The sequence below is a fragment of the Rattus norvegicus genome, chromosome 3 (assembly GCF_021556685.1).
Source record: "Rattus norvegicus strain SHRSP/BbbUtx chromosome 3, alternate assembly SHRSP_T2T, whole genome shotgun sequence".
Lineage (NCBI taxonomy): Eukaryota > Metazoa > Chordata > Mammalia > Rodentia > Muridae > Rattus > Rattus norvegicus.
The window spans coordinates 31297272-31312339 of NC_141536.1; the positions used below are offsets into that span (position 1 = coordinate 31297272).

Below are 15068 nucleotides of genomic sequence, written 5' to 3' on the forward strand. Positions count from 1 at the left end.
CTTGACTGGAGATGACCACAGACAAGGATAATACAAACAATTCACTGTATGTATTTAAAATTGATAAACACAGTTACTATAGTGTTAGATTCGGTGCCCTAATTTATCACTTCTAAAAGAGTCATCAGATCATTTTCTAATTTTATAAATAAGGAAAATAAAACATGAAGAAAATAATTTGCCCAGATCATATAGCTAACAGGACAGAGAGGATACCTGAGCATTGGAGGCAGAACTTTGGAACCAAGGTACCTGAACAATGTTGTAATTCTCATATTGACAAGCACTTCTGATGATTCTTATATACCTTAAACAAGGCAGTCCCTGTATTGTGCAGTATGCATAGGAAGATAGAGGTGGGACATGTTTTCTAGCTATAGTTTTTGCATATAATTATGAAATAGACAGTGAAAAGGCAAGAGTCTTCAAATACAACTGCAAATGTTTTGAAATAAGTAAAAATTAATCTGCCAAGCAACTAGTCTTCATTGTGTGGTTTTAGGAATTTTCTGTCCCACCCCATAAAATGTTTTGGAAGACAAAGGATCATGTCCAGAAACTTTCTCAAGAATTTTCGAATATATACTTTCAGAACTATTGGAAAAACATTATTTTTTAAAAGAACATTAGAACAGTTATCTAGAGCCAAACAAATACATAACCATTGTGACTGTCAGCCAACAGCCTGCAGACTCCATGGGAAATAAAATAATCATCCAAAGAACACAGGCTTCTGTTTGTTGAGTTAAAAGAACAGTTCCATTAGCTCTATGACAGAGGGAATTAATAAACATTTGGTTCTGCTCTAACATTCGGCTAGTGGAAAACCACACTGCAAAGCCTGTATCATTTCTAACAATACATTTAAAAATTTTGTTTGGCAAATTGAATGTGAACATTCCAGTCATCCGGACAAAATATTTCAGTAAGTTCCTCTTCCACACACACACCCTTTTTGGTGCAATTAATTTGTAAGAATTTTGCTGACAATTCCTTGAATTTCCTGGGGCATTTTCTAAGACTGGACAACTGTCAATGCACATGGAAATATCACACGTGGAAAAACTTCTTATTTGGAATAATGAGACGTTCTCTAGATGTCTCTATCCAAGGCCTGTCCTCAGGGATCAGGAAACTCTGTGGCAAAGGAAACAGAGGAAGTATAAGAGCCAGAGGGGGTAGAGAACACAAAGAAAGCATGCCCTCTAAATCAACATTATTGAAAGACATATGAACTCAGAGAAACTGAGGCAGTGTACACAAAGCTTGCACGGGTCTGGACTAGATGGGGGTCTTAGAACTGAAAGGAGAAGTGGCCACATGTGCTGATCCCTAACCCAGAAACTGTCCACATTTGATATCTACTTTCAAAATAGATAAAATAGCTTTCACTAAGGGGGTCTCATTAAGGAAACAAGTTACTCTTTTTTCATTTATCATCATCACCATCAACAACAACATCATCATCATCATCATCATCTTACTGACTTTACATTGGGCTCACTGCCTTCATCTGAGTCACTTCTTCCCACAATATTTCCTCCTGTATCCCCTTTCCTTCTCTTCTAAGTATGGGCTTCCTTGGGCATCCCGCAACCCTGGCACATCAATTTCTGTGATGCTAGGCTCATCCTTTCCCACTGAGGTCAGACCAGACAGCCCAGCTAGAAGAACACATCCCATGTATGAGCAACAGCTTTTGGAATAGACCCCAGCCCAGTTGTTAGGGTCCCACATGAAAACCAAGCTGCACATCTGCTACATATGTGCGGAGAAGTCTAGGTCCAGCCCATGTGTGTTCTTTGGTTGGTGGTTCAACCTCTGAGAGCTCCAAGGAAACAGGTTCATTGACTCTGTTGATCTTCCTGTAGAGTTCCCATATCCTTCAGGGCCCTCAATCTTTCCCCTCTGTCCTCCATAGGAGTCCCCATGCTCACCCACTTTTTGATTGTGGATGTCTGCATCTGTCTGAGTCAGCTGCTGGGTGAAGCCTCTCAGAGGACAGCCATGCTAGTATCCTGTTTGCAAGCATAATAGAGTATCATTAATTGTGTCAGGGATTGGTGCTTTCCCATGGGAGGGGGTCTCAAGTTGGGACGGTCATTGGTTGGCCATTCCCTCAGTTTCTGATTCATTGCTGGTCCCTGCATTTTTGTACACAGATAAATTCTGGGTGAAAGTTTTGTGGGTGATTTGTGTCCTTATCATTCCATTGGGTTCTTGCCTGGCTACAGGAGGTGGCCTTTTCAGGTTGAAAGAAAAAACAACTTTTAAGGGTAGTCTTCAAGCCCGCACAAACTCTACGATGTCCTTGGAGGTTCCTTGTCTCATGACATGTCAGGAATGTCTTGGTTCTTTCCAGTATAAACACACTGTTTTGGGTTTTTTTTTTAAGATTTGTTTCTATTTTTTTTTAATTTAAAGACTGTATTTTTAACCTTTAAAAAGTTGTTATATTTCAGGTACGTAAATGATAAATTTGAAAGGATTTTAAAGTTAGACTTGAGGCTTTATCGTTTTATATATGATAACACTAGCTTTATGAGATTTTCCTATGTTGATATAACTAGTACATTAATTTCATTATATAAGTAAAGTTTTATGTAAATGTTTATTTCTGATGTTTCTATTTTCCCTGCCAGTTCTTCATTATGCAATTGCCACTGTTTCTTTAGTCCTTATTCTTCTAATAACTTTGTAATCTTTGAGTAAATTTTATTATACTCTGTGATGTTTTTCAATGATAAATTTAGAGAATATTTATTGCCAGATAAATTTGGTTTTGAGATGTTAGAAAAAAATGAAGCAAAGGTTAATCTTGGTTTGATTTTTCCAAAGTCCTCAAATTGAGCCATTTGTTCCAAGAGAATAAAAATAATCTTACCTTCCACAAAAGGAGAAACTGACGTATGTTTAATGCCAGCATCACAGATTTTCCCAGTGCCATTTATATGAGGATAAACTTTTGATTTCTTTTTTTTCTGTTGAAAAGGGAAAACATTCATTACAAAATTGGGGGTCACAGTTTCTTGAGCCGATGATGCGGTTCAGTGAGGAAAACCATATGCTATCAAGCCTTGCAATATTTAGAACCCACATGGTAGAAGCAAAAAACAATCTACTATAAGTTTTCCTCTGAATTATTCATGCTCACACACACCCATACACCTCCTCCTTATACACATCAAAACATATAACTAAATAATTCTCTAATACTTCACAGGTAAAATACTAGTATTAGTACATGATTTCTTAAAAATGCTTTTGTAATAAAACTTCGTGGTATCCCAACAACTTCTTACCATTGGTAAGCATGCTCTCAAGTTTTCTCAAAATTATTTCTCAAAATCACTCGTCTCAGTTTGGTGCTGAAGTCTTTTTAGCATACATTGGAAAGCTGAAGAACTTGGTCTGTGATGTCAGTCAAAAAGTTCAGCAGCAAGATGTGAAGGTAGACAGCCAAGCAATGCAATTTCTTTGGACCACTTTATATATGAAGGGTACAGAGATGAAGCTGAAAGTTGGCTTTCCCTCATCATCACATAAAATTAATGGAGGTTATTTGACAAAAGAACATTGTAAATCTGTCTCTTCCATAAGTAAATTTCTCAGGCCACCAATGCCTTGCCTCAAAAAATATTTTTCTCTCTCATTATTTTCTCTTAACCTCCAGGATTACAATAAAGAAACAAGCATTCACTATAAATCTCTAAAATATACATCATATTTCGTTTTCTAAACTAAGTATCACCTGTGATAAATTATGGTCTTTAGTCTGTTATCTGTACAGAAACATCAGAACGTGGGGAAGAGAGTAAGTAACTCAGACAGGGCTGGACGGGACATAGGTGCTTCAGTTCCAGTCATGTTCTGAATCTCAAATGTAGATGCTTATGCACTAAGCCTCTCTGCCTGCCATTTCTCCTTTGCTCTATAGAGGTTAGTAGTCCAACAAGTACCATCGGTATTCTAGAAACTTGGAAACCACTTAGGCTGCTTAATCTATGATGCTAGATGAATCACTAGTCTCAGTTTGGTGCTGAAGTCTTTTCAGCACACATTGGAAAGCTGAAGAACCTGGTCCGTGATGTCAGTCAAAAAGTTCAGCAGCAAGATGTGAAGGTAGACAGGCAAGCAATACAATTTCTTTGGCCACTTTATATATGAACTACCAGAGGAGGGTTCCAGCCTTATTGGAGTGAATATTTTCCATGGCTGATTGCATCCTTACCTCCCAGTTGATCCAAGTCTAATCTAGTTAAAATTCAAATCAACCATCCCAATGTTCTGCAAAACACAAGGATCAAGAGTTAAAGTTAACTCAATCAGACATCTCTTTGGGGCCACCCAGACAGTTTAGGATTACTGGCTATAACAAGCAGAGTTATATGAAAACATTTAATCCTCACTTCAGCATCAAAATATTGAGTGTTAAGTGACATTATCTGCTTCTTAGGATGAACTAATTTTCTTTAATTTCTATTAAACTTATTTCTTTAATTAATTAATTGATTAATTAATTAGTTAATTTTTACACTCCAGATTTTATTCCCCTCTTGGTCCACCCATTGTGAGTTCTACATTCCAAAACTCCTTCCCCTGCACTCCCCCCTCAGTTTCCACAAGGATGTCTTCACCCCACCCACTCCAGCAGGCCTCTAAACTTCCTGGGGCCTCCAGTCTCTTGATGGTTAGTTGCATCTTCTCTGACTGAGCCAAGACCTGGAAGTCTTCTGCTGTATATGTGTTGGAGGCCTCATCTCAGCTGGTTTATGCTGCCTGGTTGGTGATTCAGTCTCTAAGAGATCTCAGGGATCCAGGTTAATTGAGACTGCTGTTACTCCTACAGGGTTCCCCAGCTTCCTACAACTTTTCCCTAATTCAACCAGAGTGGTCAGCAGCTTCTGTTCATTTGTTTGGTGCACTTAAATACATCTGACTCTTTCAACTGCTTGTTGAGTCTTTTGGAGAGCAGTCATGGTAGGTCCCCTTTTGTGAACGCCCCATATCTTCAGTAATGGTGTCGGATCTTGGGTCCTCCTCTTGAGCTAGGTTCCACTTTGGGCCTGTTGCTAGACATTCTTTTCTTTGGGCTCTTCTCCATTTCCATCCCTGCATTTCTTTCAGACAAGAATTATACCCAAGAGATGTCCCACCATGCCACAGGGGCACATGCTCCATTATATTCATAGCAGCCTTATTTATGATAGCCAGAAGCTAGAAACAACCCAGATGTCCCACAACAAAAGAATGGATACAGAAAATGTGGTTCATTTATACAATGGACTACTACCCTGCTATTAAGAAACATGAGTTTTGCAGGCAAGTGGATGGAGCTAGAAAATGTCATCCTGAGTGAGGTAACTCAGACCCAAAAGGACAAGGACAGTATGTACTCACTAATAAGTGGATATTAGCCAAAATAAAAATAAAAATACAAATAAAAGTACAGAATACCCAAGATAAAGTCCACAGAACTCAAAAATGTCAACAAGATGAAGGGTCCAAGTGAGGACACCTCAGTTCCACTCAGGAAGGAGAAGAAAGCAATGCCAAGGGAGGAGGGACAGAAGGACAGAGGAGGGAAAGGGGATGGAAGGAGAGAGGAGCATGGTCTGGTATTGGGTGGGGGAAAAAGGACTGAAGCCCTGAGGGCCAGCAGAAAGAATGGAAACAGGTTTCCTCAGAAGAAGGAGGTTGTAAGGACCCTCCATAACATACCAGAGACCTGAGAAGTGAGAGACTCTCAAGACTCAAAGGGGGGACCCTAGATGAAAGACCCTACAGTGGGGAGAGGGACCTCATTGAATCCACCTCCAGTGGAAAGACAGAGCATCAAGTGAGGGTTGGAGTTGCTATCCCACAGCCAAAGCTCTGACCCATAATTCTACTAAACTTACTTTTAATAAATTCTCACTACACTCACGCTCTTGCTCAGCATTTCCCCATCCTCCTTTCTTTTATTTAACTCAAATATTTTAAATTTTAGAGAACCTAAAAATCACCACTGACTACTTGTTAAAAAGTCATCCTACGTTTTTGACTCAGTAGTTTTGTGTGTCGGGACCTGAGGACTTTTACTTCTAACAAATTTATCTAGAGGAAGTTGCTTGCCCTGAAATCACCATATAGAGCTAAATACGTTTATAATTCTGTGATGATCTCCTTGTGTTCATGAAGTAAGCATATTGAAAAGTCTAGGCTTTGCAAGTACTATATAGATGAAAATACCTGAAAGCTATGACAGATGACAAAATAAGATAAATCCTATTAAAAGAAACATATGGGAAATCAAAGTGGGCAGCTATCATCCCTGACTAGAAATCTATCACTGTTTATAAAGTATCCTTCAGATATGTTCTACCTTCTATTGACAGAGCAGGAACAGGTGGAAATAAATAACTGGAAAAGCAATAGCATATAACAGTATTTCCATTGTCTAGAAAGACAAATCAACATTTTCTGACCATCTGTAACAGTATCTCTCAGGAAAGACAGGGTGTACAGTCAGATAATAGGAATGCATTAACTACTATTAATGTAATTTCATGACTGCTAAATAACTATTTATAGGCATGATGTAAATATGAAGTAATGTATTAACTGTGAAGAGCTTTGCAGATTGCAAAGTTTTAGGCAAATATCTTCACTTAGCTGCTTATTAAGGCTACCCAACTGTGACTTGAATTTTCAAACTAATGGCATTTATCTTGGGATTTTGATTAGACAGAAGCTCAGTTGTCTTCTCAATGAAAAGAGATATCATTGAGCCACCAGTCTAAGAGATCCATGATCCTCAATGAATGAATTTAAAATTATTTTTTTTTTGCAGATAAAACACAGCTTTGAACAGTGAAGCATTCATCCCTGTTTGAGGACACAGAGGAGGAAATGGTGCACCCCCTTTATTTTTTTTATTTTTAAAATATGCTTCAAATGCAGCATTTCTCTCTTCCATTTTGTACCTCCAACTCTTTCCTCCATATTCTGTTCCCCAATCTTCTTCCAACTAATTGTTGTTGTTATTTATATACATACATACATATATATATGTATCTATATGTGTGTGTATATTTATATATATGCAAATGCATACGCATATATATTCCAAAATACAAACTGCTAAGTATATACAATGCTTAGTCCTCGACAATCAATTGGTTTACTCTCCACTGGGCAAGGCCACCTTTCCAATTCCCAGCTTTCCTCAGTTGCCTATATTTGTGTGCATGTGTGTCTGTGTGTGTGTCTGTTTGTGTGTGTGTGTGTGTTTGTGTGTGTGTGTGTGAGAGAGAGAGAGAGAGAGAGAGAGAGAGAGAGAGAGAGAGAGTGAGAGAGATAGAGAGCGAGCCTCATGGGCTTTCTCCATCTAGTTTAGCATGTCCATTTAAATCACTCTTGTTACACTCACATTTTTGCAATCAGACTGGTGAGTGAGACTTCATGGTTGTAGATCCTTGATATTACTAGGAGACATAATCTCACAGCAAATACCCTGATCCTTTGGCTTTTATAATCTTTCCACCCCTGCTTCTGCTATGTTCCCTGAGCCTAAGGTATGGGCATGTTTTATAGATTCATCTGTTAGGACTGGGCCTCACAACTCTGCAATTGGTTGTGATTTTTTGTAATGGTCTGTATCTGTTCCAGAGAAGTTTCCTTGATGAGAGGTGAACACCATACTTATGTGTGGGTACATGAACAAACATTTATAGATTATTGTTAGGGTTATGTTGATTTACTAAGGTAGTGATTATAGAGTCTCCTACAACAACCATGGCTTCATTAGCATTGAGTAGATAGCTGGGTTTTGAGTTTCAGTCATGGGTGCCCTTTTGTTGAGCAGGCCTTAAATACTATTTATTACAAAACTGTCAGTTACTGCCAAGTAACTGTACTCTTAGGGTTATGGGACCATGTTTTTGGTTGATGCCTAACTACCCTCTCTTGACTCAATATTCTGGGTAGACTTTTGTTTTGTTTTTAATGTTCTATTTAATATAATGACAACATTTCTTCCTCCCATGTCCTACTTCTAAACTTTCAGACAAACCCCCCCCCCCTTTTAAAATTCATGGCCGATTTTTTCATGTGTATTCCTAAGTATAACCTGAACTGTCTGAATCATGTTACTTGTATGTGTGTTTCCAGGATCGACAATTTCATATTGAATAACTGATTGGCATGTTCTTCCCAACTTTTAGCATTCCTTAATTACCTGCAGTTCTTTGTGTAGTATTATAGCCTCATAGCCTTTCCCTTGTCCCTTTGGCACATTTATTAGTGCTGACTTAAAACTGACCTTTTATTCCCCTTTTCCCGTCACTTACAATGATCATGTAGTTCTTGCATTGGTCAAATTGCAGGCTTGAGCACTCATAGCAACTGTATTTCTTACAGGATGCTTAATTTACTGCATCCGCTCTCATTCACCTGGTTGCCTTCATGTCTAGTTTCTAGAACTTATCCTTGATAAACTATGTTAGGTAACAAGTTCTTTTATTTCCTGTGTTCAAAATAAAAAAAAATTACTGTCATTTTTCTAGAAAATAATGAGCTGAACATTCTCTCTGTTACACATGTGGCAGGTAAAGTTACATATGAAAACAAACAATGCACAGAATCAGAAGACCAATTGAGTATGATGTGAAGGACCTGTAATCCCCGGATTTGGAATGCTCATGCAGGAAGATTTCATGTTCAATGCTGACTGACAACACAGTGAAACATTCTTTCTCAGGAAAAATAAATTTATAAGAATTATAGGAGCACAGATTTTTAATTCTATTACCACTTTAGGGGAGTGAGAGCATGTCTGAAGTCAACAATGATCCTCTCCCTCAGACTTCTGAGGGCTGGGATTATAGACATATGCCATCACATCTGGCGCATTCTGCATTTTAAACAAAAAGTGATCTTTTCAAACTAGACAGTGCATGTTAAGCCACTTTGGTAAGGTGAATATTAAATTATCAAAATGGTAACAGCTGGCTTTTCAATGCGAAATTAACGAGAATTTCAATGTAAGTTCCAGAAGTAAGAGCCTCATAGGAGGTTAGATGGAAGATTAAAACTGGAGGGATGACTTGGAGTGAAATTAGAGGAAACAGCTGATACCAAGAACCTGAAAGGAGAAGTAGCATCGAGACGATTATAGAAGCAGATGACTTTCTTTTTGATAACACTCATCTGCTGATGATGAGCTGTGGAAACTCATCTGTCAAGTCTCAACATGATCAAGTCAACAATTCAGCAAGAAGTCTTCTTGCCCGTGAGAATGGCAAGAGAGACATGTTCTATATAGGTATTTGCTAACATGAATGCCATACAAGCTTTGAGTCATAAATACTAAAAACAAAGAAAAGGATCTGATGCTAAGTGTGTAGTGGCTGATAGTTATTTCTCTGCTCTGTACCAAATAGGTCCAAAAGCTTTAATTGTCAGCCGTTCACACATTACCTCCACATGCACATTAAAGCATTTACCTTTTAGAGGACTTGCTGATTCATTGTTTTTCACTTAGGCCAAGGGACATGCTCTTTAAAAGAATGCTTTGTTGTCCTAAAAAAGAGGAGAGTCCCTGATACACTTGCTCTATAGATTACATATCAAAGGTTAAACTCTGTGGGACAAACATTTATAGATTATTGTTAGGGTTATGTTGATTTACTAAGGTAGTGATTGTAGACTCTCCTACAACCATGGCTTCACTAGCGTTGAGTAGATAGCTGGGTTTTGAGTTTCTAGCGTGGTCGCCCTTTTGTTGAGCAGGCCTTAAGTACCATTTATTACAAAACTGTCAGTTTCTGCCGAGGTATGTACATCACTACTGTACTCTTAGGGTTATCTGTGGAGGATGCTCAAACCTAATACGTTGTGCTGGGCATGATGGTGCATCCTGTTAATCCTTGTACTAGGAGGGCAGAGGTTAGAAAATCTCTGTGAATTCAAGGAAAGCCTGGTGCACATAGTGAGTTCTAGTCCAGCTTAGACCACAAAGTAAGACCCTGCTTCAAAGGGAAAGCAAAACCATCAAACCTCCTGGTTTGTATGTAAGCCTGGCCCTGGAAATTACAAGTCTTTCGAGTATTTGTCTTATTACTTCTGTCTTCATCTTTATACTTACTGATTGATAAGACTTAAGTAAATTTAATTAAATGAAGGGTGTATGAAGGTTTGGTCATGGGAAAATGATAACAATGACTGACATTTTGTGAAATAAGATGAAGAAACCATGAAACAACATGTCTTCCTTTCTGTTTACTATACTATTTCAGTAGTTCCCAGGAGAATGTAGAACTCTGTCTTTCCTTCAACGCTAGAGGTTATAGATTATTTAAATTCCACAGAATATTATGGCAAATATTACATTTATTCAAAGATTACATGTGTCTAAATAGTAGAAAGTGCAGGTAGTCTTTGTGGGGCAAAAGTTTTAATAACTGAAGGGAAAAAAAGTGCTGTGGAAATAATCTCATGGGATTACCTGTCAGAAACAAATTCGTTGCTAGTGCAGCTTCCATAATTAATTAATTGTAGTAAGTTATGGTTGGGAGCTTAAGGCTAAAATCCTGTGACCCCAATTCTTAAATTTCTGCAAAGTGAAAACCCCTAGAGTGCCTTTCTGGTGTGCCCTGAGCACTATCGACAGTTTCAAATTCTGAAAGTGTTTTGAGATCACCAAATTACCTTCAAAGAAAACCTGGAGGTTAAGTTACAACGATCGAAAACATTTTCAAAACATTTACAGTCAAGATCTTCCTCTCTTTCCCTACTAACAATCAAAGAAAAAATAATTACGACAAAAAATGTAGTCGAGACTATGGAAATGGCTCAGTCAATAAAGTGTCCGCCAAAAAAGCAAAATGGCCTGAATTTGGATTCCCAGCATGAGCATAAACAAAATCCGCAAAAGGCTAACTGGGTAAACCAAGTGCTAGGGGAGACAAAGACAGAGATATAAAGATTCCAATAGTTCTCTGGCCAAGCCACCTAGTCAATCAGTAATCTTTGGATTGAGGGAAAGACGATTCAAAAATAATGTGGAGTGTGTTTATGAAAGATATTCCTCATGAAGCTGTTGCTTCACAAAAGTATGCATACATGTCCATATACCTACAAACAAAAGTGTTCAGAAACCCAAACTAGTGTATACATGAATGACACATGTAAGCATACTTTTTCCTGTAAGATATCATTAAGGAAATTTGGATTAGAAAAGCAGCCAGTAGCAGCAACATCACCATTGGCTCAGGCAAGAGAAGAATGAGAACAATTACTAATTAGCAGCTGGTGAGCAGAATGTATCTGTACATTGCACGGGACAGGAACTGACTGATAGCTGGCATAATACCAGCATACGAACATCATTTTTCTCTCTTTCCCATCCTAAGAAGTGAATAGAACAACAGAACTGAAACGATCTAGCAGACCACCACAGCAATAATAGCTGTGTTGAGGGGAAGAGTTTACACCCATCCAGGTTGAAAAAGAGCTCTCCCATCACTGATGAAGAAAATCATTATGAATATGGAAAGCCAATATGATCATGCAGTCACTCGTTCATCTTAAAACATAAATTAAGCATCAGTTACTTAACTAAGTACTGTTCACATCACTGGACGTAGAAAGATGAGAGATAACCCCTATCCCATAGTAAATTGATCACGTGGAGAATACTAATAGGAGAGCATACATGTAAAATATTCTATCAAAGAAATTATGCAAAAACAAAGGAGGGCTGAACACAATAAAGAGAATGGCAGTAATGATTAACTGGTGATGTGATTTTTAGGATGTGACATGTTGTGTCTTCACAGATACTTATACAATGTGAAACTTTATCAAGTTTTCACTTATTGAACATGTGAGTGTCAATGGATTCATATTTGAATTCTCAACGTATTCTCAAATGTCATATTTTTTATTATGCGAACCTAAAATCAGATGTACAAAAGACATGGATTTATACACACTTCACACACACACACACACACACGGAATGTTTGAAGGCTTTATGTCACTGAGTACATTGTTTCACATCAATTTACATGCCAAATCAGCCTTGATATTTGAGTATATTTATTTCTTTTTCCATATGTGTGCATGTGTATTTGTATGTGTAGACGCATATGTGTATATGATTGTATGTGCATTTACAGTGGCCAGAGCACAAACTCTGCTGCCTTTTCTCAGATGTTCCCTAACTTGTTGTTTTATACAGAGTTTCAGAATGGTCTAGTGCATTGTCCAAGCTGCATGGACAATGAAGCCCAGAAATCCCCTGCTTGCCTCCCCAGGGCTGGTATTAAAGGTGCAGGACTCCATTCCCATTCTTTTGCAAGTGGGAGTTGGGCCTTAAAGTTGTGTCCTTATACTTTCAAGCAAGAACTTTACCAATTGATCCATCAACTTATCTCTTCTAACTTCCAGATATTTGCATGACTTTAGCTTTGCTCTCTGAACATAATAGACTTAACTATTTCATTTACTTTCCAAATATTTCTGAAAGAGGATTGAGTAATCTGTTCATCACAGAGAATAGTTAAGAAAACGGCAAGTTAATTTAGGATTAAAAAATCAAGGTTCAAATAAAAAGAATTAGAAAGTACTTTTTTAATAGTTGGCAGAATGACTTTTGAATGTAAGACTGAATACCTTCAATGCACTCTTAAGAAAATCCAATCTCTTTTTTTTTCTAACCTGTTATAGACTCTGACTTAAAAATATTGTTTTCAGATAGAGAACAGACACAAGACTTTCCAACATGCATTTTCAAGAATATTTTCTCCTCAACTATTTTCACGTGTAACCTGCTTTCTACATGATTAACCTGGGAATATCTGCTGCATATTTGACCAAATTTCATGTATAGTAAAGCAAAAGAGCCAAAGAGAGACAGGAAATCAAGTTCACCAATTAACATAGAACATTACGTACAAATGATATTCTTGGAAAGATATTTGTATTCCACATTGCAAGGGTCTAATTTCCTCATTATACTGAGAGCTCTGAATATTCATTTCAAGAGTCTAACATGAAAATAAGCAAAGAAGTCTTTGCCCTGCCACCTTTGTCCTGTAGGCTCCAGTTTTGCCTTCTCTGGCAGCTGAGTAGAGATCTCAAGCAACAAAAGTAAAAGGTTTCAAAGGTTTGGTTTTGAATGCCGTTCAACACTGAAAACTAAACAAAACAAAAATGTCATTCAGAAAGTTGATTCTGAGAAATGACCAGAAATCAAAGCAAACTGAGGTATTTTTCTAGCCTAGAAAATAAGTCGGTATGTATATGCTCAAGAAATGGTTAAAGAATGCAGGCAGCACAATAAAAGAGTTGATTTGTTAATTAAACATGACTGTGATATCCAATAACCTGAAATAAATAGAAACCCATGAATTCATACTCTGGTAAACTGTTACTGCATCAATCTGGCTAATCTGCAACATTTTCCCAAAAATCCTTTTCCTGTACAACTATGAGTTAATGTGAGGCAAAGACTGTAATTTTGCACAATATTTAGTTTACAGAAATGAATAGGCATCAGTAGTTCCTTGTGTTCAGGATAACCCAAGGCAAAAGATTCTCCTGCATCCTGCTTAAACTATTGACTTATCTTGTTAGGAGGATAGCAATCAAGTCTTCATATCACCCACTCCATAATGAAGGGCAGTAGCATTTGGTACAGGACATGCCAAAATTTCTGCTGAAGCTTGGAGATGAGCAAAGAACATGTGGGGACTCTCTGTCCTCACAGATTATGCTGGTCCTTGCTTCTGTTGCTTTACACTCTTTGCCTTTTCCTAAGAGTCTGATTTGTGGAACCTATAGTCTCAGTCTTAACATAGAAACCAAGACTTTCAAGACTTTGTATTATGGTTCTACAAATACATTTTATCTTTTTATAAATCCTTGTACATAGCATCATCAGGTTTGGGTTCTCTGCCAAAACGCTAGTTGATAGAAATATATAAATGAGAAAAGAAGAAAGAGTGTCTATTACAGGGTATTTGTTGATCAATTAATCAACATCTTTATTAACTAAATATATATATATATATTGAAGAAGCCTAGCAGAATATTGGATGTACATATAATAAAATTCAACATTACCTGTAATTAATTAATATTTTCCCAATAATGATAAAATTAGTATTATACAATTCTGTGTGGTACAATGATATAAAAATACCATGATATTTTTATACAAACCTCCAGGAAATACATGTATGTGCCCTGAGAAAATATGAAAATAACTCAAATACTGAGAAGTTTGCAAATTCTTGATTTGTATTCTTCAAGAATGCTGAGGCCACCTCTTCCGGTCTCTTTGGCCTCGCTGGTAGAAGCAAGATGACGAAAGGAAAGTCATCCTTTGGAAAGCGTCGCAATATGACGCACACGCTGTGCCGCTGCTGTGGCTCGAAGGCCTACCACCTTCAGAAGTCGACCTGTGGCAAATGTGGCTACCCTGCCAAGCGCAAGAGAAAGTATAACTGGCGTGCCAAGGCTAAGAGGCGAAACACTACCGGGACTGGTCCGATAGGCACCTAAAGATTGTCTACCGAAGATTCAGACATGGATTCCGTGAAGGAACAACACCTAAATCCAAGAGGGCAGCTGTTGCAGCATCCAGTTCATCTTGAGGATTTCAATCAGTCATAAAATAAATGCTCTGGTTTCAAAAAAAAAAAAGAATGCTGAGACCTTTGTGGTAATTAGCTTTATGAAACAACTCAATTATAATGTAGGATGCCCTAAAATTTAAATAAGCAATTATCTTTAGGTATATCCGTGATGGTAATACAAGAAGGAATTAAGGTTTAGCTTGATAATTATGAGAGAAACAATCACACAATAATAGGAGGTTACCTTGCACTGCTATGAGGGATGAAGTGAACCCAAATATAGAGTTCTTTTACTTGCCCTCTTCTGAGTGACTTCTTTAGAAGCAGTATCACCTACTCCTTGACCTGGGTGCTCCTTGTTCTCTGGCTTTCATAATGGGATTAAATTAATGCTATAGACAATCTTATTTTGAGGCCTTTAAATTACACCATCTAATTTACTTG

At 37.7% G+C, this 15068-nt stretch overlaps 1 protein-coding gene across 1 annotated transcript; it reads left to right on the forward strand.

Annotated features, from left to right (window-relative positions):
* The first annotated feature begins 14311 nt into the window (after window positions 1-14311).
* Rpl37l4 (ribosomal protein L37 like 4) lies at window positions 14312-14651 on the forward strand. The gene is given in 2 exon segments (XM_087655322.1): window positions 14312-14533; window positions 14536-14651. Coding segments are annotated over 2 exon segments (291 nt in total). The 5' UTR covers window positions 14312-14349; the 3' UTR covers window positions 14643-14651.
* The last annotated feature ends 417 nt before the right edge of the window (window positions 14652-15068 follow it).